We start from the raw sequence: 25,558 nt of genomic DNA, 5'->3' as shown, positions 1-25,558 counted from the left end.
ATGGGCGACTCCAATCTGGTCTTAGACTATTTGCTCGACAAGACTAATGCACCTTTCTCCTCCCATAAAGAGTCTGTTGCCCACAATCAATACTCACGTTTTGACCATATCTTTCTTCAATCTAGATTCATTCCCATGGCATCTCAAGTAAAAATTCTCTCGGTCCCCTGGTCAGATCATGATCCAGTGATTGTGCGACTGCAAGGTGTCCATGGTATACAATTTAGTTTCCGGTGGAGACGCAATGAGGGTCTTTTACTGGACCCAGCAATACAAACTGAAGTTTAAAACCTGATTCAAGGTTTTTTCTCTAATAACTGATTTTCTCTAATAACAATTGGGAAGCTCATAAGGCTTATGTGAGAGGGGGACTAATTAAGATAGGGCCTCAACAAAACAAGGCTTGAGAAAAGGCTCATAGAAAACCAAGTTGAGTGAATATCATTCTCTACAGTTGCGACATAAATCTGACCCAGCACTAGATCTCTAATCTCAAATTGAAAGTCTCCATACTGAACTAAACTGGAAAGTTACTTGGGGGATAATTTTATTTGGGACACAAACCTAAGTAGACCAAAGATCTAGTCAAATATGATTGAATGTTTTCAAACAAGGGTCAGAGGTAGGTGTCCATTACCTCACTAGCGTTTGATGCAATGGATACCACACCAGATATATTAGTTCTTCGTGGGGGATATTGAAAGTTTTCATGTATATTGGGTAATAAATAGAACGTAGGAATTATAGGATATTTGGTGTAAAGATAATTGCGCATATAATTGTCATTTACTCCTTGTGCTAGTGCTTGATTGATACAGTTATAGTATTCATCATACAAAATTGATTCACTATGTTATCTTCAATAGGTTTATACCATTCTGAGTTGTTGGGAATAATTAAACACATTTGTACATACTGTTCTCTATCAATACTCTATCAATATAATTACTATATTGCCCCCTTTGTCTGATGGTTTAAAACGTTGACTTCATCTGGATAGAATTGGCGTAATTTTGCTTGGTTAAAAGACAAAAGATCTGTTTAAATTTGTTCATTTTCATTTACCAATTGCTGAAGAATTTTTAGTGTTCTAAAATCTTGTGTATTAAAACTATCATATTTATGTGGGATTTTAAATTCCTTAGAGGGCATAGATTTGTCGTACATAGGTTTAAGTGCTAAGTTTCAAGCAAATAAATTTACATCTTTAATTTATTCAAATTAATCTAGTTCAGAAGAAGGGCAAAAAGTCAATCCATATTTGAGAAGTTGATTTTCAACTGTAGACAATTGATAAGATGATAAATTGATTTTGTCTAATTCTCATTCATCTTTGGGAGTTTCTTTAGGTAAGGGTCCATTGTTTTGAGTGGGTGAAGGAAGAAGGGGTGTAACTGGATGTAACTAGATCTATGATCCATTGGAAAAAAAATTCATTTTACCCAATGGAGTGAATTTTAAGGGTTGTGATCTAGTGACATGCAAGGCATGCGAGGGAGTGATTTATTTAGTGATCTGCAGCTGTCAATGTTACTATGTGGGTAAAACAAATGAAAGTTTAAAAAGCAGGTGTATGAACGTGTATACAAAATAAATAATGGAAAGATAATGACCTCTCTGTGCCCCCATATGGAATTGTTACATTGTAATCTGCTTTTAAATTTCCCACCCCGGCCACACCCCCCGAATACATCACCACTCGCATCACCCGGAAGATGTCACATCCTCCCGGGTGATACGAGTGGGGATGTCCCACCCCGCCTCACCCCGATGCTGCTGCTCTGCATCTCCAGGGAGATGGGAAGCACAATGCAGACCTTCTGCATTGTGCATCGCATCTTCTAGGAGATGCGAGCAGCAATAGCAAATTCCGGGGGTGGTGCCAGCTGGTTTCCCCGAGTGTGGATTACCGCTTTTTGATAGTAAAATCCACCCCGAGTCACACTCGGGATTACCACTAGGGGGGTTAAAGCATAATTTCAATATTGAGAAAGTTTAATTTTTGGCGTTGGATAAAAAAAAGAAAAGTAGATTCCAGAGGTGGCGATACAGATACGTTGTTAATACAAAAAGAGAGTAAATAGATTTATAACTTGAAAGCCACCTGCTACCCTGGATTAAATGAAATATTAATTTTTTTATTAAAATGAAAAATTTTCTTTAGCACTAATCTCGATCCATTAGGGAGAGAAATCTGAGGTTAAGAAATGTTTTCAATGTCAATAAACCTATGTATAAAGCAAACTACTGTATAAATTATATTTATGTAAACAATGTTTGTATCTGTTTATATATATGCTTGGTTCAGATGGGGTTTAGTCACATATAGTAAAATGATGATAGGGATATGTGTATTTATGCAACCACATAGGTGCTAGAATCATGGATTTCCCAGTAAACTGAGATGTGAAACCTTGAATGAGATGGTGCCCCCAGCAGGAAAAATGTATTTTTCCTGTGCCTGGGGCATCAGTTAATACGTATTCAGACACTAGATGAATCTTGATGTCTAAATAAAGCACTGATATTCTATGTGCTTTCAGGTGATCACCTGAAAAGAATCAACAAAGCACGTAGGTATACACCACATGGTATACCTATTAACCAGCTATTTAAGGAGGATTTTCTCCAGAGCAAGGTTAACAGACAGGAAGCAGTGACAGAGTGACCCCAGTAGAATTAACAACTAAAAAAAAAGGTAAGCCTCTCCAATGGGATTTTATATTATTTAGTTTGCAAAAATAAGCATAATATATCACTATCACTTAGCAAATTGACTGCTCATTTTGATTGCCTAGAGTATACAGTGATGACTTTACTTCTTCTGTTGTCCATGATTTGCAGCAGAGATATATGGTGCATGGTATTTAGATATATTTTTTGATCTGTGGAATAGTTATAACAATCATAATCAATTAATTCATTTTTGATAGGTGCTCTATTTTGTTATAAATCTGAAGACAATTCTACTAAAGGTGATATTTATCTTTTTGATTATATACACTGTGGTGCACTAAACAAGACTACCTACAACACTATGAGGTCATATCACTCTTAACTGCACAAGAAAGTCAGTGTTACGGATTTTAAACAAATAATCTTGCTTTCCAACATCAATGCTTGAATTACATATTACCAACCTAATCATAAACCACTATCTGAACAAGTAGGTGCTATCTTGAGATTTCAGGTGACTCTTGATTGAATACTCGTATAAAAGAATGTTATATGTATTTCCTTGCTGTCCTATTCATTTGGATATTCTTTTTGCTTTGAAATATAGATACACAGATGAGGTACTAATGACGTTCTGTACTTCTGATGAAGCCTATTGGTGAAACGCGTAAAAGGTATTGTGTATCATTACAAATTATGTGATTACTAAATTGTCATTATTTGCATTTTGCAAGTATTTATCATTTTGTAATACATTTTTTATAATATTGTATAATAAATTGCAACAAATTGTTTTTCAACATAAATTGTGTTGTTAGTGTTGATATTTGGCACCATGCAAATTTTCTTTGTTGGGAAATGAAAATACTTTGACATTTGTGAGTATTAGAGGGTGGTGCAATGTAAACAATTCTCTTAGAGTATCCATTTATCACATAGATTGCATCACATCTGGTGTTATATACTTACATATATACATACATATACATGTATATGCGGGCGTTTTTACATGGGCCCACAAAAACTCAGGGAAAATGACCACCTCCGTCAGGTATCATGTTGGTATGACACATCATTTCAATGCTAAAGTTATATCATTTTCTGTACTGGAAAGAATCCTTCCCAACCCTGGGGAGGTAAAATGAATGCAGCCCTTCTTGGAGCAGAAACTGGGTGGATTCAAACTTCAGATGCTTTAGTACCTCCAGGTCTAAACGATGTATTATTTTTTAAACCATTTCTACTCTAGGGAAGACCTCTAAACTATATTTTTGTGACATCCACATACTCTAGTTATGTTAAGATATGTTACATATCTTGTTAGATCATATTAAAAGCTCCTTGCTCATTATTACCTTAATTCTTTTTCAGTTCTTTAGTCTGTTTAATTGGTATAAGAATTTTTTGGAACAATTATGTTACCCTTAATGTATATTATATTATGTTTTTTTGTTTTTTCCCTACGTTTATTTTGAGCATTTGGAACACGCCTCAGTTTGAATGATGGATGTTTTGTTCCTGTAAACATTCAAAGTTTCTTTATATTTCCTAAAGAGCAAGATCTCGCGTGATTTAAACATAGTGTTGTTCATTACTAACTATACCTTACTATATAAACTGCACATGTGTAGTTTACATAACTCTCATCAGCTGTGGAAGCATTTTAAATAAATTAAGCCAAGTGTCTTCAAAGAGCTGAGCTCAGTAATTTCAAAGCCATTATTTCTAATTTTTAGAGACTCTTTAGTAACTTGCAAGGTACCAACTCTCACCTTGACCCCCTCCAGTCTGGTTTTAGAGCTGCCCACTCCACTGAAACAGCCCTTACTAAAGTGGCCAATGACCTCATCAGAGCCTACTAGATTGTAAGCTCTTCGGGGCAGGGTCCTCTCCTCCTGTATCACTGTCTGTATTAGTCTGTCATTTGCAATCCCTATTTATTGTACAGCACTGCGTAATATGTTGGCGCTATATAAATCCTGTTTATTATTAATAATAATAATAAAAGGTACTGACGGATTGGCGTAAGGCCAATGTGGATCCTATCTTTAGAAAAGGAGCTTATTACCATTACCAGGTAACTACAGACCCGTTAGTTTAACAGCCATAGTTGGAAGGGTCCCAGAGAGTTTGATAAAGAACCACATAGAGGAGTTTCTGCTAGAAAATAATATTAAAAATGATAGTCAGCATAGCTTCAAGAAAGATCGACGTTGTCAAACAATTTTATTCTCTTTTTATGAGGAAGAAAGTAAACAGGTAGACAGAGTAGCAGTTGATATAGTGTACTTGGACTTGGCTAAAGCATTTGACACTGTACCCCACAGATGGTTAATATGCAAGTTAGGGTCAATAGGTTTAGAAAAGTCAAACTGTAAATGGATGGGGAACTGGCCTAGAGATTTGTAATTAATGATTAATACTCTGAATGGTCTAAGTTTATTAGTGGTGTACGCCAGGGTTCAGTGTTGGGACCTTTACTGTTTAACATCTTTATAAATTATATAGAGCTTGGGATTGAAAGTACCATTTCTGTGTTTGCAGATGACACCAAACTATGTAAAAGAATTAAGTCCATACAGGATGTCTATTATCTACAAGCAGACCTGGAAGTATTGTCTGATTGGACAGCCAAGTGGCAAATTACATTTAATATAGATTAATGTAAAGTTATGCATTTGGGCATTAACAACATGCATGCTTTATACTGTCGAGCGGGAATACATTTGGGGGAGTCAGAAATGGAAAAGGATCTGGGGGTTCTGGTAGATCATAGACTTAGGAACAGCAGGCACAAGTTCACAAAAAGGACATTGTGGAATTGGAGAGAGTGCAGAGAAGGGCAACTAAACTAATAAAAGGAATAGAGGAGCTCAGCTATGAGGAGAGATTAGCTGAACTGAATCTATTCTCCCTTGAGAAGAGACGTTTAAGGGGGATATGATCACCCTGTATAAATATATAAATGGTCCATATAGAGAACTCTTATCCCAATTATTCACTTTGAGATCTGGAGGAAAACAAGTATAAGCTCCAGGAGAAGGAAGGGGATTTTTCACTGTAAGGTTGGTGAAAATGTGGAATCGGCTCTCTCAGAAAGCAGTTTCAGCAAGTTCTATAAACTGCTTTAACCTCCCCAGCGTTCTAATTCTGTCATTCTTTAATTCAGTTTTTTGATGCAAAAAGTGATCCTATGTTTTTTTGCATAGAAATTTTTGTTGGGTCTGTAATTCTTAGAATTAACTCTTGGGTATAATAATTATATTTATTTATTATAATATATTCATAAATTATGATATAATAAATCATTTTAAATAATAATCATAAAAAATAATGAAATAATAGACCACAACAATGTAATTTATCAAAAAAAAAAAAAAATTTATCAAAAATTTCTCACTGAAATTTGTCCAAGCAATGGTGCAATATTATTGATAAATAATAATTTAAATTGACTAGATTTTAGAAAAAAAAAATACTTACATTTCTAGTAGACATCCCGGGTGTGGTAGATTTTGAAGCAAGGTGCTTCAAGTCCAACATCAAAGTCAGGACAGTAGAACCTGGTTTCCTTTCTGACAATCTTTCCTCTGTCATTGGTGTTTGAGCAGTAAATCACGCACATCCTTGTAGGATGCCTTTTTCCTGGGTTGGTGGGATGTATTCAGTGAAGTGACGATCAGTCAGATGTTCTGGGTTGACAACAGTAGAAGCACGACGTCAAGGTCTATTCAAAGCCACTGATGGTGTTTGGTGGTTCTTGGCTATGGATTTGGAAACTTGCAAAATGAAGTCTGAATGATTCATAGACCTCTGACAATTGTTTCTGTACAGAATGTAGGCATTCCATAGGCACTGCTCTTCTAGATGCCTGAAAATCTTCTTGTAGTACTTCCTTTGCTGTTTCCTTTTCACTGGGTTGAATGTCATAGCTTGGTCAGCTCTGTCGACACCTCCCATGGTGTTGTTGTAGTCAATCACCACCTGTGTCTTCATCAGTTCTTTCCCACGGTTTGTGCGTACCAGAACAGTAGAGGCAATATGGACAGTACTCATCAGGCACACAACTTTTGTGTCACGCCATCTCTGGGCCATCATCTTGCCTTTCTGCCAGGCAACAATTTCTCCTAACTTCAGCTTCGCTTTTGCTCAGGAGAGGTGTAGAAATTGTCAGTTGTGACACAATAGCCCTGACCTAGCAATGGCTCAAAGAGAGATAGCACTGAAGATGTTGCCAATCCATAATGGCTGTATCTGGGGTTGAACTGTGTACATTTTCCAGTGTAAAGTATTGTATTCCAATGTAGCCAGATGAGGATTCACACAGCATATATGTTTTTACGCCAAATCGTGCCCCCTTTGACGCAATGTACTGCACCCAGCTGAGCCTCCCCTTGTAAGTCATTAGACTTTTGTCAATACTGATGTCTCTGTCTGGCACATAGGTCACATGGAAATTTTTTAGAATCATTTGAGAAACTTCCCAAATGTTCTTCTGTTTTGGTACAGGATGGGTAGTCTCATCAAATTCTTCATTGTTTGTGAAGTGCAGGTACTTCATGATGAGGGAAAATCGGTATTTTGGCATTACTGTGCCAAAGAATGGAGTGGCAAGCATTTTCTGCACGAGTTTGCCCACAAATCCCTGCAGGATCACCAAGCCCAAAAACAGCCAAATGTCATCATTGGCCACAGGTTCCCACTTTCTGCTTCTTGCAAACCTCATGTGTGGAGCACCTTGTTGTTGTCCAGCGTACCTGCATAAAACAAAATAAAAAAGGTATTTTAGGATATGTTCTTTTATAGTGTGGTGAAGGTTGCAAGTAATATGTTAGCAGAACAAACAGCAGCATGCATGTCTGCATAAAAAAAAAAAAAATAGCAACAAAAATTTCAAAAAGTTAGCAAACACAGAGTAGCATACATGTTTGCATAAAAAAATCAGCAAACAATTTTAAAAAGTTAGCAAACACAGAACAGCATACATGCTTGCATGAAAAAAATAGCAAAAAAATAAAAAAAAAGTTAGCAAACACAGAGCAGCACACGTTTGCAAAAAAAAAAAAAAAAAATTAAAAAGTTAGCAAACACAGAGCAGCCTATAGATGTTTGCATTAAAAAATTAGCAAAAAATTTCGAAAAGTTAGCAAACACAGAGCGACTTACCTGTTTGTCTGCGCGACAATTTTTTCGATAACTTCATCGGTCAAAAACAACTTCAGGTATGCCAGGGGTCGTTGCATTCAGCCTCAATTTTCTTCCCAGGTGCGCCGGTAAATGGAAATCTTGCCGGTGCTGCCTGGTCCGCATCAAGGTCAATGAAGCACCATGTGTGCATTGCACTGACCTCAGGTCCAGAATAGTCCTTATATTCACTTTCGCTGTCTGATGACAATATTCCTGGTGAATCACTATCGGTCGATTCCACAAGGGACTTCAAAACGCTATCGCTGCTTTCAAATTCCTCCAAAACAGATTCCTTTTGGTTGCCATGTGATCAAGTCTCCAGTAATCAGTCAGGAACAATCAAGGTCAAAGTCAAAGACAAAGTGATACAATGATACATTCAGGAAGTGATTTATAAGTCATCAAAAGGTCAGATCAAGGTCAGGGCTAATAGTGGGCAAAATGTAAATCAGGGCACTGGGCAAAGATGCTTGGTGCACTAAAATGTGTATTTATACTTTTATTTTGTGTTTTTATGTGTATTTTACTGTAAAAAAAAAATAAAAGCAGATTCCTGAAGTTACATTAACCAATCCCAATCTAGGAGGGGTGTGTCAACCAATAGTCATCTAACAGATCACATCCAGTAACCAATACAGTATGAGTCACTGAGTAAGCAGGAAATAGTTAGCCATGCAAGAAGCATGGAAGCAAGGGAGAAGTTGCAAAGATACAGTTCTTAGGGAATCAGGCTCCTGGGGTACCCATCTACATATTAGTAGGCAGCTATTCCTAAATGTATTCTTACATTGTCTTATATGTGTCTATGTTATTGTTATGTTGTTTTGCTATTTTGTAATTGCTGTTTTATGTACTAAACAATATTAGATTATTATAGGGGTTTACCTACTAGCAACCTTATTTTCATTTACTGTACATTTTGTTGATTTAAGTTCCTATCTCTATATCAACCAATATTTCTGTGTATTTTATGTTTCAACTTGTTCCATATTTAAACTGTTAGGTGGAGAGGCTCGTTTAACAAATTGTTAACTGTCCAAGTTGAAGGGGGCTGTCTGAAGCCGGCCTAATATTTGTTTGACTGCAGCGTGAATGTGTTTGATGATGGGGGATTTTTAAAAGCACATTTGCTCTTCCCTATGTAAAAGGATCCGCATATACAACTGAACAGGTAAATAACACCTGTTGTTGAACAATTCACAAAATGTTCCTGGGGGAGTAATTCTGACCGGTATAATTTCCCGTAACAGTCAGACCTACTCTAACTTGTGTAAATATGACGAAGAATGACAACCTTTGGCCGGCATCACTGTCTTCTGCCCTGCTCCCCACATTTTCGCAGACCATTTGTCCATGCTCACCTCCTTGACAGACACCTAGATTAACTACCTTGGTAATACTGTGCGGGGGTCGAACCCCCACTGACAGATGGGAGGGGCTTGCATACAACGCTTTGAAAGATTGGAGGGCCTCTGCCCACTCCACACACCCCCAGCACACGTCATCCAACACGTGCATGTTACAGTCAAATAAATATTAGGCTGGCTTCAGACAGCCCCCTTCAGCTCTGACAGTTCAGTCTGTTAAACAAGCCTCTTACCATTATACAGGACAGATGGCGTATCCATGTCTTTTCACAAGCAGTATTATCAATTCAGAAGTAAATGTTCAATACCTTTCCTTTCTTTCATATTCTGTTTGGAACATCTATATCCACCTAACGAACATTCAATGTATTTGTTTTAGCTTAACAAATGGGAAGTTCTTTTTCTTTATTGTTCCATGCTGTCCCTAAACCAGGATAAGTTGCTATATGTCCCTACTAGGCACCAAAGGTAAGGTAACTTAGTAAATTCTTGTTTAATTTTGTAGGTCTGTAATTCCTAGTGGTAACTCCTGGGTATGATAAAGTTTGAAACACAAATAATAAATTATATTATAATAAATAATTATAAATAATATTCATAAAAAATAATAATACATTTAAATTAATAATTTATTCAAATCAAAAACACTGAAATCTGTCCAAACAAGGGTGCAATATTATTGTTAAATTAGTAGACACTGCATATTGGTCTAGTAGACATCCCGGGTATGATAAATTTTGAAACATGGGACTTCACAATGTCTGACGTCACAACCATAAAAGTGGAACCTGGTTTCCTTTCCGATTTTCTTTCCACTGTCAGCTCTCTTCGAGCAACAAACCACGAACATCCTTGTAGATGCTGGCTTTTTCTCAGTTGCGGGTGGATAACTCCCATGGTGTTTATTGTAGTCTATCACTACCTGTGGCTTCATGATTTCTTTCCCTCCTTTTGTTCGTACCATAACAGTGGAGGAATTATGAAATGTACTCATTAGGCACACATCTTCCTTGTCACGCCATCGCAGGGCCATTGTTTTGCCTTTCTGCCAGGCAACCATTTCTGCAGTCTTCAGCTTCTTGTTTCCAAACATTGATGGCATGTTGCGCCAGTTAGCCCTAATGGTTTCATAGGCATCTGTTTTGTGTTGCAGAAGAAACTCAAAATTCAGGAGAAGTATAAAGTTGTCGGTTGTGACCCAATAGCCCTGATTTAGCAATGGCTCAATGGAGGAGAGAACAGAAGATGTTGCTATTATAAGTTGCTGCAAAATTTTTTTGAGTTTTGGTGCGGGATGAGTAGTTTCATTAAATTCTTCTTTGTTTGCGAAGTGTAAAAATTTCAAGATCAGGGAAAATCTGTACTCCGACATGACTGTGCCAAAGAAAGGAGTGGCAAGTAATTTATTGGTAGACCAATACCACTTCTGCAGGGGTTTCCCCACCGTTCCCTGAAGTATCACTAAGCCCAGAAATAGCCAAATGTCCTTTTTGGTCACTGGTTCCCACTTTCTGCCTGTTCCAAACCTCCGGTGTGGAGCAGCTAATTGTTGTTCAGTGTACCTGTTTGTCTTAGCAACTATTTTTTTCAATAACCTCATCAGTAAGAAACAGTTGTAGGTATGCCAAGAGGTCATCGTGCTCAGCATCTATTTTTTTACCAGGTTCTCTAGTAAATTGGAAACTTGGGGCACTGCCTAAGCCTTACTAAGGTCAATAGAGCACCAAGTTTGCACATCACTGACCTCAAGCTCAGAATTATCGCTGTGTTCACTTTCACTGTCTTATGACTATCGCTCAATTCCACAAGTGATTCTAAATCACTTTTGCTGTTTTCTAGTGGTTCGAAAACAGCTTTGCGCTAGAGAGATGCCTTTTGGAACCATGGATGTGGTCAAGTTTCCAGACAGAAGTCAGGGACATGTTCAAATGTGAGGAAAAGGTTAGACAAAGGTCAGGGCTGGTAGTGGACAAACAGTAAGGCAGGGCACTGGACACAGCTGTTGCACTAATAGAAAAACATTTGGACTTATTTATTATTTGGATTTATTATTTATCACTTTATTACTGTAATCAATGTGTTAAAAGCAGATTACAATGTAATCTGCTTTTAAATTTTTGGCCAGGCCACGCCTCCCCAGCATACTGACAATTCACGCATCCTATTGATCACGCCGGGGATGCAAGGCCAGGGGACACAGAAGCCAGTGGGGCATTGCTGAAGGACGCCGCTGGATCGTGGGGAGTAGGTAGGATCTATACAATGCCAACCTGAGTGTGGTTTGGGGTTACCGCTTTTGGTACTTAAAATTAACCTGAGTGGCCGCCAGGGGGTTAATAGCAAAAATATCAGATCTGAGCATTTAAGCTCCCTAAAGGCTGTCTCTAGGTTGGTAACTGGGTATAAAGAAAAGGCAGATTAGCTAAACACTTTTTTAGCTCTGTGTACACAAAGGAAAATGGCAGAGCAAGTCCAAATTCCTAATAGCAATGTCACTGCCTTAAATGAGTCACAATGTTTTTTGATATGATTGAGAAACAGTTGGTCAAAATTAAGGCTGACAAAGCACCAGGACCCGATGGATTACATCAAAGTGTCCTCAAGGAGCTGAGCTCAGGTATTTCAAAGCCAATATTTCTAATTTTTAGAGATAATTATTCACTCAATCACTGGCATGGTAATAATGGATTGGCGTAGGGCCAATGTGGTTCCTATCTTCAAAAGGGGTATAGTCAGCATGGCTTCCAGAAAGACCGAAGTTGTCAAAAAAATGTATTCTGTTCTTGAGGTAGTAAGTAAATAGGTAGACAATGAAGTAGCAGTTGATATAGTGTACTTTGACTTTGCTAAAGCATTTCACATAGTACCCTACAGAGTCAGTAGGTTTAGAAAAGCCAATCTGTAAATAGATAGAGAACTGGCCTAAAGACCACATCCAGAGAGTAGTGAATAATGATTAATACTCTGAATGGTCTAAGGCAGGCATGTCCAAAGTCCGGCCCGGGGGCCAATTGACACCCGTGTCAGATTTTCACCGGCCCGCAACCTCTGTCATAAAATCAATAATATGCATCCCGCCAGCACTGTTGACCACAGTATAAAATACTGTACACAATAGTGTACAAAAAAATCTATTTTAAATTTCATTGGAGTTGATCAACCGCCTTGCAATCATCAGCCCACTACTCGATGGGCATAATCAGGAGAACGGGAGTCCCCATGTGTGCACAGAGAATCCCCTACATCATTATAGTGCACGGAGCCCGTACTGACACCTGACTCACGTCACCCTGGTGGGCGTGTGCTGTGGGGGACCTGCGCAGACCACACCCACACTAACCCTGAGTACGTGCTGAATGGTCGGGGCCCCACACATTTTCACCTCAACAAATCTGGTCCTCTTTGCAAAAAGTTTTGACACCCCTAGTCTAAGGTTATTAGTGGTGTACCCTAAGGTTCAGTGTTGGGACATTTACGGTTTAACATCTTTATAAATGATATAGAGTTTGGAATTAAAAGTACCATTTCTGTGTTTGCAGAAATTACCATACTATGTAATTGCTGTCTATATTCTACAAGCAGACCTGGATGTACTGTTTGATTGGGCAGCCAAGTAGCAAATGACATTTAATATAGACAAATGTGAAGTTATGCATTTGGGGCTAACAACATGCATGCTTCATACTGTCTAGGGGGATTAAATTTTGGGAGTCAGGAATGGAAAATGAATTGGAGATTCTGGTAGATCATATACTTAATAAAGGCATGCAATACCAAGCTATAATATCTAAAGCTGGCAAAATACTTTCTTTTTTTAAAAGAGGAATGGACTGCAGAAATCCATAGAAAAAAGTCACCAGCACTCCAAATTACAGGATTTTTGCTTTATTATGAAAGCACTGTCACAACATGTTTGAAAACCTTGGGCCTTGGGCTTGGAGGTTTCTAAGAAATGGATCATGCTGAACACGTTTACTATATTTTAAGATGATGTTTATGTAGCATATATAACCAGCGTCTTTTGTGGATATAGCTATGTTGATATTCAAAGTGAAATAAATTTGTGAATTGTATTTATGTCTTAATGTATTAAGCATTTTGGAAGTGTTTTTTAACCTTTTACCCTACAGAACATCAAGAACAACATAATGAAAAGAAAAAACATTCATAATCCTGCCCCTATACAAAGCATTGGTAAGACCTCATCTGGAATATGCAGTCCAGTTTTGGGCACCAGTCCAAAAAAAGGACATTGTGGAATTGGAGAGAGTGCAGAGATGGGCAACTAAACTAATAAAAAGAATGGAGGGAACTCAGCAATTAGGAGAGATTAGCTAAACTGAGAAGAGACATTTAAGGGGGGATATGATCACCCTGTATAAATGGTCCATACAGAGAATTCACTTCCCAATTTTTTACTTTGAGTTCTTTACAAAGAACAAGAGGGCACTCTTTGCGTCTGGGGGACAAGAAGTTTAGGCTCCGTATAAGGAAGGGATTCTTCACTGTAAAGTCTGTAAAAATGTGGAATAGGCTCCCTCGGAAGTAGTTATAGCAACTACTAAAGATTGCTTTAAGAAAAAGCAGGAAGCCTTTCTAGAAGCATAGAATATAACTGGGTACTAAGGCTTTAAAGTAAAGTTAGCAGGGACCATTGATCTAGGGAACATTCGATTGCCTCATCGAATCAGGAAGATTTTTTTTCCCCCTGTTGAAGCAACTTGTACCAGGGTTTTTTTTGGTGTCCTCTGAACCAACTATGTTCATAGGGTTTTAAATCTGGGATATGTTTATTTCCCTAGTGGTTGAACTTGATGGACTTATGTCTTTTTTTAACCTGACCTACTATATAACCACACACAATTTTATAACAAATCAGCATGTATTTCCATTTATCATCATTTCCCTAATTTACCCCTATTAAGAGTTGCTTCTAAATCACTGTCTCGCAGATCTTTCCTCCAGCATGCCCCATCGGTGCACTATACTGATATGTTGTGCTATATATGTTATACTATATGTTGTGCCTTACAAGTGTCCCATGTGGTTTGTGGGAACGCCTCTTAATGATGACAACTGTGCTTCTAGAAGCATGATGCCCGTACTTGAGCCAGAATGCAAACGTGCCCCAGAACTGGAAGAATATAGGACACCTGCGCTTTAACTAAAACACTAGCCCTGGCACTTTATCCCTTGAAAATCACCTAAAATTCATGGATCGTATGCAGTTCTACTAACCAGCAAGGATTATGAATACTGGCCACCCACCCCCCTAGCGATGTGTCCATATGACATATCTGGTGGGCCGCGGCCCGTACTTCCCTTCTGGGTCATCCCTAAGGATGGGTGCATCTCCATGAGCAGACTGACACCCTCTCCACCATCCCCCTAGGGTGATATGATTGATGGCTATCTTAAATACCCCTCCATAATTTGAAATAATGGGCGGATCAATCACATATAGGAAAAATTATAGGCTTTATCCAATGACAGTAGTTTAACCTTAATATATTTTAAATTTTATTCAAATCGATTTAACTATAATGGCATTACTGAACTTTCCAAAAATCACATTTTGTGATAAATCCATGATACAGAACGTTAATAATACACATATATACTACCATGATACCTACCCATATACAGTTAACTCTCCATTATGTTACATCATACATATATTCCATCTTTTTTTGTAAAAGATTTTTTTTTCTGTATTATGTCCATAATACATTTTCTACATAATTAAACATATTTTGGACTCCAATTGTCATGCCGAGACAAAAAAAAAAAACACCAAGAAAACAGAGAAAGCCCCAAAGGAAATGTCTTGAACTTGATCATTTTCATTTAATCTCGGATATATCATCACCTTTAAATTTTGAGTCTTTGTTAAATTTTGTTAAATTCAACCTTTCTGTTTCAATGCTTATGGCTTTTAGAAAGGCCCACAGATTTGAATTCTTTTGTAGGTCAGGTAAGTAACTGTTTTTTTTTTTAATCCAATGTAACTTTCCAATCTTTGACTATTTTTTCCAATAGCGGATATAGAGTCGTTAGTTCTGAAGTCATCAATAATATATCCTTCATATGCATCTTTCTTTTTGTCCCTATACTCTGGATTTGTTCTTTTCTCCATCTCGATTGTATATTATAGTTTCCTCACAAATGAGTGTAGATCTTTAGTTACCTCAAATTTATCGACATTTTCGTACAAAATTGTAATCCTAATTTCAAAAACGTCAGCTTATTCCTGTGATAATGCGTATTTGGATATATTAACTACCTCTAGGTCTTGAGAATGTTTTGAGTCATTTTTGTACATGTACTGATCAATAGTTCCTGTCTTCATTGTGTTCTTTACTGACATTTTGTGTGTTCACTAAAAAAGTGTTTTTTGGTTTTGCACCTAACAATTCTGTTTTCTGTGATATGAAGGCTGCTTAAAATTGTTGTTCTGATGAAGTCAAATAGGCGAAACACATCAAGAATGAAGACTCATATTGATAAGATTGTTAGTAGTAGATATTTATTTAGCTATTGAAAGTATTTTGTTTGTACAGATGTGCTTTCACAATGTGGTAATGCTTTTATGTAATTGAGAATAAACTATTACTGGATTTTATGGATATGCGCTAACATTATTACATAAAGTCCCTGTATGTAGATTTTTTGTATTTTTTGGCATACACCAGTTCTTGTTGAAATATCACAATACATATTATTATTAGAAGCCATTTCTGAGATGTGTCAAATTTGTCTTCATGTATAGAGAATCAAATCTTATATACTCAGACTATATGTATTTATGCCAACCAAACTCCCACTAAATTTCTGATACCCTCCCACTTCTATATTCTTTAATACAGAGGGACTTGGCAAGAAACTATCCTAGGGGGTTAGTCTTTATTAGACACACGCAATCATTCATTCAAGGCATGTCAATGGTGATAACTGACATAGTTGTAAGTGTACTCTTGTCATCTCTTAACAGATCTAAAGCCCACACATGGTAGTTGGTCATGTGTGCAGCACCATTGCAATTGCAAATTCAAAAAGATTCTAAGATGGTATGATCCTTGCCAAATAGGAAAATAGGAGTGCTATACTTTAAATAATAACAAGCATTTGGCAATATTAGTTATATGAGGTTCATCATGCGTTTACAGTAAGTACATCCATAAAAACAATTATTTTCAAAACAGGTGTATATATGTGCAAAGCACCTATTGATATGTTTACAAAAAATAGGCACTGCTTACCCATTTTTTTGTACTTCATAAAACACTTTGTTTTCAAGATCACCATAGCATAAGCTACAAAGTAATGCTGACAACATGAAGCCTTGAGGTATTCCACAGCACTGTACAAAATATCTGAGTAAAATATAAATATTTATATATGAATGATGAAATATCTAAAAAGAAAAAAAAACAAAATCAAAATTCTATATTCAAAACAGGTGAATATACATAAAGCCTATATAAACTGAAAAAGGTAACATTAATATACTGCAACTTACCATTCTTTATAGGTGGTGCTTGTATTTGCTTTATTTTTTTGAAGGCCTTCATGTTCTTATTATATTATATAATACTATCTTTTATATATTTTATTATGTTCCTATTACCTGGTGATCTTGCAAGGTAAACATTTGCTGTCCTAGAATAACAATGTTCTCTTTGTAAACTGTATCTTTGGAGGAACAGCACTGTCACTCTAGGATAGAACTGTTTCAGTGTTACAGAATCTCTATCTCCATTACATGAAGGAGATGTTCTAGAATCAACAGAAATAGCAGAGAACAATGCTGACAACATTTGGTGCAGTAAACAGAAAGTTATGAGCAAACTTTGCTCATCTTAGGCTTGTGAACAATGTGGTGAGAGGTGAGAGTTAAAAAAAAAAAAAAAAATCACAGGAATAGTTGTTTGGGATATCTGACTGATGTGTAAAGCTGTGTACACACTTGCAATTTTTGTCGTTGGAAAGGATCTTTCACGATCCTTTCCAACGACAAGGGAGTGCACGATGCATGAACGGTGCTGTACATACAGGCCGATTATCGGGCGATAAAAATCTGACGTGTGTACGTAGCTTTACTGTGAACCCGTGTTTCTAAATACAACTGTTTTCCATCATGTTGGGTTTTACTCATGAAAACAGAGAAAAAAATCACCAGCACTCCAAAGTACAGGATTTTTTTTTTATTATGAAAGCACTGTCACAACATGTTTGAAAACCTTGGGCTTGGAGGTTTCTAAGAAATGGATCATGGTGAACATGTTTACTGTATTTTAAGATGGTGTTTATGTAGCATATATAACCAGCGCCTTTTGTGGATATAGCTTGTTTGTTTTGATTATGTTGATATTCAAAGTGAAATAAATTTGTGAATTGTTTTATTATGTCACTTGGTTAAACTAATTATTTGTCATGCCTAAAAAGCTCCTTTAATGTATTTTGTGTGTTTTGGCTATAAAAAAGTATTAAGCATTTTGGAAGTGTTTTTTACCTTTTACCCTACAGAACATCAAGAACAACATAATGAAAAGAAAAAACGTAAATTTTAGTTAACAGCGGCTTTTATTTACTACAATCCCATAAAGTTGCAACTGGCGAAGAATTGGGCAACAATTATGAGTAGTCTCCTCATTCTTAATGATATGTAACTCCTTTAATCACTTGTAGTCACTTGGTGGGCTACCTTACTTGTTTCATGTTTGTACACTCATCATCTTTTAGTAGTGGACACTAGTGTTGGTGTTCGAATTCGGGTTGTCCTTATATTCGACCCGAATATGGTTGTTCGAATTCGGATAGTAGAAAAACGCGGGATTCAACTGCTAAAATTCGGGGAAAAAAAGTTTAAAAAAAAAATAAAAATTATTCTTAAATGAATTTAATTTGTGTGTGTTTTTATTTTAACTAATTTTTTTTTTATTTATTACAGGTTATCCGACAATGACATTATGAATCATATTGTCATTGTGGGATTCCCGGACCATGGGAACTTTGCGGTTACAGCTAATTGGAAGCACGTGCCTTCAATTAGCTGTAACCGCAAGCAATACCAGGGCAATAGAGGTTACGTATCTTCATTCATCACCTCTACTGCTCTGTGATTTGCTGAGAAATAGGAAACCCTGATGACAGCTCAAGCATCATCAGGGTTTCCCTCTCCTCAGCCAATCAGAGAGCAGAGCAGTCAGCAGAGCTGTGACATGTGTTCTGTATATGTAATACATGTCACAGCTCCTCTAGGGCTGTGGGAGTAATCAGGGGAGCGGAGCTGTCAGCATAGTAAAGCAGCCTGCAGCCCTGGAAATCATCCCATCACTGTGGGATAACCTGTAGAAAAAAAAAAAAAAGTTTAATTACACAAACGCACACATTTAATAAAATATTTTGACATTAAAGCCTCGTCCTATTTTTTACATATATTTTAACCCTTTCAGGGAATGAGTAAGGGGTTTTATGTACTTCTGTACTCATTCCCCAGGGTGGGGTGGTGGAGATCTGGGAGTCTCCTTATTAAAGGAGGCTTCCAGATTTCAAAGTCCTGCTAAAAATGGTTATAAAAGCCCCAATTGTTTTCAATGGAAGCTTTCATAAAAGCTTAAAAACGCTTGAAAAAGCCTCCATTGAGTTCAATGAAAGCGTTTTCCCGCATTTATCCAGCGTTTTAATTTTTTAAATGTTGCAAGCAACGTTTGCAGATAACACTCAAGATAACACTCAAAAACGTGCCTGAAGGAAACGTCCTGGTGTAGATTAGCCCATTGGAATGCATGGGCACTTCAAACATGGGCTTTAAAAGCTTCAGGGTAAACGCTGGGGAAACAGTCCATGTAGATTAAAGCTGCGTACACACGTCCAATAATTATCGTTAGAAACGACTGATGAACAACCGATTAGCCAAAAAAAAGTGACCAAGGACACCGGCGAACGAGGATTGTCATTGGAAATGAACAACCGCCACGGTGGATCTGATTGGCCGACGATCTTTCACTATCGTGTGTACAGTCGTTCAGTGATCGTGCATGTTTCTGCGGTACACTTTCTCCTTTACATGTCCCTCCCTGCATCGTCCAAACGATTGTATCGAGCGTGTGGACACTGTTGGTGGATTATATTTGAACGATCATATTGTTACAGCATGTACAGAATTGTGCACAATATGATTGTTCAAGTATAATCCTGCATAATCGTTGATCGGTCGTAATCGTTCGTTTTCTAACAATAGTTATTGGAAGTGTGTACCTAGCTTTAGCCTAATATTGATGTGACAGGTGCTCTTTAATATTCATATGAAGTACAGGGGTATGTAATAGCGGTATGTATCTTTTTATAATGTATCTTTTTATGTATCCTTTCACAATGTATCTTTTATGTATCCTTTTATAATGTATCTTTTTACATCTGTTTGGAGGCTGTAGAAGCTATACACAGTGCTGAAAAAAACCTGAATTTTTCCTCCTATTGACTTTAATGGTGTTCGACTTTGACATTCGACCACCCGAATAATTTTGCTATATTCGAGCGAATAGCTGACGAATCGAATAGTGAGCTATTCGACCAACACTAGTGGACACCCTCCTCTTTTTCTCTTTCTATCTTAGTCTACACTATTATACTAAATTTTTGATAATATATATCAAGACTGCCATTATTTATAAGATTGCTTTTTTATCTTATAGCCCTTGGATGCCAGAATTATAAGGGCCTGCTATGGGACATTTTTAAGGCATCTAATTTTTGACAGTTTATGTAAGCAGTATATTTGAAGACCTGCCTTTTTCTGTTTGACTTTCCTGTCTAGCTCTTTACTGGAACTGATCCATATGCTTTTCAGAGGTCACGTTAGTTCCAGTCTCAGACATTTTTTGTGCATTGCACAGTGAAGTTTGGGAAGTCTCCCATTTATGAAGTCATCTATTCGGTCCCTCAGACACTTTGTGCACTTGATATGTATTGGCAGGTACCCGTTTGCCTGGTATTGCAGTATATAAAGGAAAGGGTATGTGCCAATGGTTGACACAGGACTCTTGGAACAGAATACCATCATTTAAAGGTATGTTAAAATGCCTAGATGATTACATTTATTTTTTTCACTCAGCTTTAACCATTTATGGCATTTCACTATAATTACCTAATTAGGCTTGATCTACATATATTTAAATTAGATTTTATGGTGGATTTCTAATGTGATTCTGATTTATTGTTTAACCTCTAACCTTTTTTGCAAGGAAATTTATTTTACATTGTAGGCTATAATTCTTAGGCATAACACCCCAAAATATGTCCAATAGTTAATAAATGTATTTAATAAAAACATTTAAAAAAAAAATCTGTTAAAAAAATAGGTAAAAATATAATATAACTATACAGTAGCATATATTATATATATATAATTTTATATATATTATATGAAGATTTCTTTGTATTGGACTCAACACAGCTATTTTGTATTAAATCCAATACAAAATTATTTGAATTTCCCGCTGCTCCACCTGCATGAACCGGCACCCGCAAAACCGAAACTCCGTTGATCTCGACTTTTCACTTCGCGCCTGGAGTTTGGAGGGAGAAGACATGTCCCTAGGACCTGCGGGGACCAGAAGGACGATGGGGGATGACAACGGAGGAAGGAAAGTGGGGTTTTTCTTAGTTTAAAGCTACCCCAAGTGGGACTCAGGATTACCACTTTTTGCAAGTAAAATCCACCCCGAGTCACACTCGGGATTACCGCTGGGGTACTTAAATCTAGTTGTTCTGATAATACAGTTCATTCATTTTTTTGAATGAACAGATTTTATCTGTAAAATGCATAGAAGAAATATTTTAGCAGTGCTCAATTATAAGTCACTCCAAATTTTTGAAAAAAATATTCATATGCATATTTTGCTAAATCAGGCTACAGCACCCTAAAATATTGTTGGAAACTAGAACTATATAATTATTTAAGCACAGAATTGGTCATTCCCCCAAACATTCTCTGGTGGGGATCTTCCAGGGCCGTGTGTTCAGTGGCAGTAATTGATGCCCACCAATTGATAACGGAATATCAGATTCACTGATTTAAAAATAGAGCCTTTATGTATAAAAGTCAAATTACTATGGATTATATATTTTTAATCATATGGGAGTTATAAAGAGTGGATTTTTTAAATGACTATATTAAAGTTTGATTTTTTTTGTAAAAAACATTATGCTTTTCTATTGATGCTTGCAAATCTATCCTAGTCTAGTCTAGATACTTGACCGTATAAAATCTAAAGTAACAAAGATACTGATTTATAAATAGTTGCAGTTGGGTTATAAGGATAAATGTAAGTGTTTGTCAGTTGATATAATCTTACAACCACAGCATTGCAGGTGATAGTTGTATATATGAGGGTTGAATGCCAGCAATTAGTAGTTGTAAGAGGTGTCACAAAAGTATAGTTTTGCAATCATAACATTGCAGGTAATAGTTGTACATATGAAGGTTGAATGCAGTGATTAGTAGTTGTAGAAGATATAACATTCTCATCAGTCAAACACCACCAGAAAAGCTTTCTACTAATTGCTGGCATGTGAATGTTGGGTTGTATATTAACTTAGCTGAACATCACACTAGTAGAAATACTGGGCTTTGTTCTTACATCAAAGAAGTACTTAATTATGACTATTGTTTGTGAAATAGGACATTGAACTTGCTGTGTTTTTTTATTTTAATTTAAATTTATCAGGAGTCCGCACATTTTTATCGACTCGGACTCCAGGTACCCAAAATGGTCGACTCCACAGCCCGGGTGGTACTGCACGTATTTTCCCCCTAGGCAGTGTTCCATGGCATGAGAAAGGGGTAACCACTTGCAACCTCACCGCGAAACTATACGCAGTCTTGAAGTTTCGTGAACAAGCAGGTAAATAGTTGGGGCACCACGGCAATTGTCAGTACCATAATGCTCATTGCCATGGAAGTGGGACCCGGGAGTCCCTAACATGCAAACTCAATTTGGGGACCAAGGTCTTGAAATAGCCCCCACTTAATGCGAAAATAGCCCTGCTTGTTATTAGGATTTTAGGCTTGTGACCCAATATCTGGAAAATTGTTATGTTTAGGGGGCTGAAATTTAGCTTGGTAACAGCTCACAGTATCCTATGTACCCTAAAAATTTCACATTTCAATGACACTCATTGTAAGACATATGAAGGTTTTTACATGGGGATAATGACAGCAGCATGCACGCAGCTCTCATGCTGCTGCTGCACAAAGATAAAAATATCTCACAGTACAAGGTGGGCAGGAAGCAGCTCCCTCTGCTGGCAGCACAATCTCATAGAGAGATATATAGGAGATGCAAGCGCCCCTTCCCAAAACGAGCAGAGACAGCAGAAAGGGAATCAGCAGAGGGCCGGATGTGGAAGCTCCGCGGGCAATAGGTTGGGCACCCCTGATGTATGTTATGCCACAATATGGATCAAATCTTCCATATACTCAAGTCTTCATTTTACAATCACTTTAAACCTGCCATAAACAAGTGATCTCACATTTAAATGATAACATGAGCAACTAAGTAGATATTTCAATGAAAATAATTTCATAACTAATCATTTTTTTATTACTTCCAAGAGATCTGTTAACATTTTAAATGAAAGTCTGCTTCTTTTAAAAGATGTAAAAATAAATAAATAAATTAAACCTATAGTGATCTAAAGTTATTTGACAATAAAATCTTTGTGTACACACTCTAGCTTAGGTTCATTAAACATGCAGGCTTTTTGCCTAATACCAGTTGATATACTACAAGGCATCAGGCTTTTGGAATTAGTTTAGTAGAAACAGGTCTTAAAAATTATAAACTATAAAAATAATCCAGTGTTGGATGGTCATCACATCAGCAAATAACACATTAAATTAAATTACAAAATGATACACAAAATATATGACAACAATAAAAAACTTACTGTTTTTGTATTTTCAAGATATGGTTACATATCATTTCCTGAAAAAATGATAGTAATTTGCTTGAACTTTTATTCAGAGAAAGGTTCTAAAATACAAAAAAAGTAATAAATTACTAAATCTTAAAATGTCTTTGAGAGAACACCAAAGATGTGAAAATGACATACAACAGCTCTGAATTTCTGATTTTAATACCATCAACAGGGATTCTGTTGCACTTATCAAACATATGTAACAACATGCTTCCATTGACATGTTAAACAGTTTAAGTGTGTCTAAACCTAAGCACCAACATGTCATATATTGGAGCTTTTTTCTGTTATTACCACCAATTCATTATTTATTTTATGGTGACTACACTCTCTGTATTCTATCTATGGAAGACCAATGTGGCCCCCATTGGACAGCAGCGTAGGTTTTAAAGAGGTTTGGATCGAACTTATATAAATTAATAACAAATTAACGCCTTAGTCCAGGCAACACTTTTTTTTTACCAGGGTTAGCAATATTTTTCTTTTGGAATAAAGAACAAAAGTGTTTAGGGGAAATTAATAAAAGGTAACCATTGTAAACACCATCAGTATAAAATGGTTTATTTTAACCTTCAAATAGTTACTTGTGCTGAACAGTTTGGCCTATTAAAACTTTAGGAACTTGAAAAATTACAGACTTACTGACACAATCAAAAGGTAATACATTTGTGTTACAGAAGGGACACAGAACAAAATGTTTATTATTTGGCTTTAACCTATATTTCAACTGTTATGGTTTACATACACTTTATATCAACTTGGGAAGCTTATATATTTTATTCCAAGAAAGAAAAAATTTACAAGTATATATATGCACTCTCATATTTGCACTCTGCCAGCTGATGTAAGATGCCTATATGTTTTTTTGCTGGATTAATTTGCAGAAGAAAGCAATAATGTTTTTGAACAAAAGAAAGAGACTGATACGTTATAGAAACTTCTCTACGCACTTGCTGCAAGGGTGTATTCCCCCCATATCACAAGTGGTGGAGGATGCGGGCAGCAGCTAAACAGAAGAAAAAGGCTGTGTTTAAACTTGCAAAAATTACAGTTAAAGGGCAAGGGATCCTTTCACAATGGAAGAGTTGGTGAGGCGGTTTGCAATTACTATTATTTAAATGCAGCAGAATATGGCGGCTCAGCAAAAGGCCATGGAGGTATGATTGGCAGTCCTCCACTGCAAACGTTGTGGCCCTGTGGGAAACCACCGAAGCCTAGGCCAAAATGCTGTCAGAGGTGGTCCAGCTCCTTTCTAGGGGCAGGGAAGGTACAGCATTGGCCCCTAGAAATGAGACGGACATCAGAGCCAGGCATTTTCTGCAGAAGCTGATGCCAGCACATGGTGTAGAGACCTTTCTCATGACATTTGAGAGGACTACAGAGCAAGAGGGCTGACCCCAAGACAAATGGGCTGGCCTCATTGCTCCATTCCTGTCTAGTGAGCTTTAGAAGGCTTACTTTGATCTCAGCCCCTGTGATGCCCCTAAATATGATCAGCTTAAGGCAGAGATTCTCGCTCTCCAGGGAGTGAGCAGTCACAATCTGCCTGGGGTAACACCAAGGGCCCAATGCCCCTTGAATGAGGAACCCAAGCAATATGGACTGCCCCATCAATTGTCCTTCTACACTTAGCGAGTGTGCACTGTTTGTCCCTATGGCTTTCAGGACTAGTGTTGTTTGAATTTGGGTCGTCCTAATGTTCGACCCGAATATGACCGTTCTAATTCAGGTGGACCTGCCCCGAATTTTGCTGAATTCAAATCCCCGAATTAGACCCTCCCACAATGCCTAGGGCCCTCCAATTACAGCAGGGATGCCCCCCTCCATATTTGTTGTGGCAGGCAACTGATTGGTTGTCTGTCACTGCATGCCACACAAGCAGCCATTGGCCTATATAAGGCCAGGGCGTGCCTGCATTTACCACTCCTGACAGAGATTTGCTGATAGCATCACAACCTTTCTGTGCTGCTTGGCTTGCTTTGTCAAAGGTAAAAAAAGTGCTTTACTTTGTTAGACTGTGTCACACACACACTATTAGTCAGATAGATTGTTGGATTGTACTGTATTGGTGCAGTACTAAAATCTACTGTACTCAGATAGGTAGAGTGTTTCACTGTTAGCTAGATAGATAGCTAGATAGATACATACATACATACAGACAGACAGACAGACAGATAGTCAGTCAGTGTGTTACACAGATGCAGCCAGAGGCAGGGTCCCCTCGCTGACTGCGTGCACAGTATCACACTTGTAATGAGAGACAGACACACAGACGCAGTGTATACTGCAGTATATAGTTTGTATACTGTGCTGCATATTACAAGCGTCACCACTGAAGCAAAGTG

General features: G+C 37.3%; 1 protein-coding gene across 19 annotated transcripts in view; it reads right to left on the bottom strand.

Annotated features, from left to right (window-relative positions):
* TERT (telomerase reverse transcriptase) overlaps positions 1–25,558 on the bottom strand; it is a 292,351-nt gene that overhangs the window by 113,453 nt on the left and 153,340 nt on the right. For 13 of the 19 annotated variants that reach the window (XR_011920876.1, XM_072411989.1, XM_072411988.1 and 10 more), the window contains exons 8-9: positions 23,184–23,269; positions 16,490–16,603 (exon numbers count right to left, since the gene is read on the bottom strand). The exons of 3 other annotated variants lie outside the window; for them this stretch is intronic. Coding sequence is in view for 14 of the 16 variants with exons in the window: in XM_072411989.1 (XP_072268090.1) it covers positions 16,490–16,603; positions 23,184–23,269 (200 nt within the window). In the remaining 2 variants the exon portion in view is untranslated. Of the gene's footprint in view, positions 1–16,489; positions 16,645–23,183; positions 23,270–25,558 lie in introns of those variants that run through there. 3 more of the 19 variants (XM_072412000.1, XM_072411990.1, XR_011920881.1) reach the window with 3 other exon arrangements.

Source organism: Pyxicephalus adspersus, chromosome 5, assembly GCF_032062135.1.
Source record: "Pyxicephalus adspersus chromosome 5, UCB_Pads_2.0, whole genome shotgun sequence".
Lineage (NCBI taxonomy): Eukaryota > Metazoa > Chordata > Amphibia > Anura > Pyxicephalidae > Pyxicephalus > Pyxicephalus adspersus.
The sequence above is the reverse complement of the archived record's forward strand: the minus strand, read 5'-3'. Positions and strand labels throughout refer to the sequence as shown.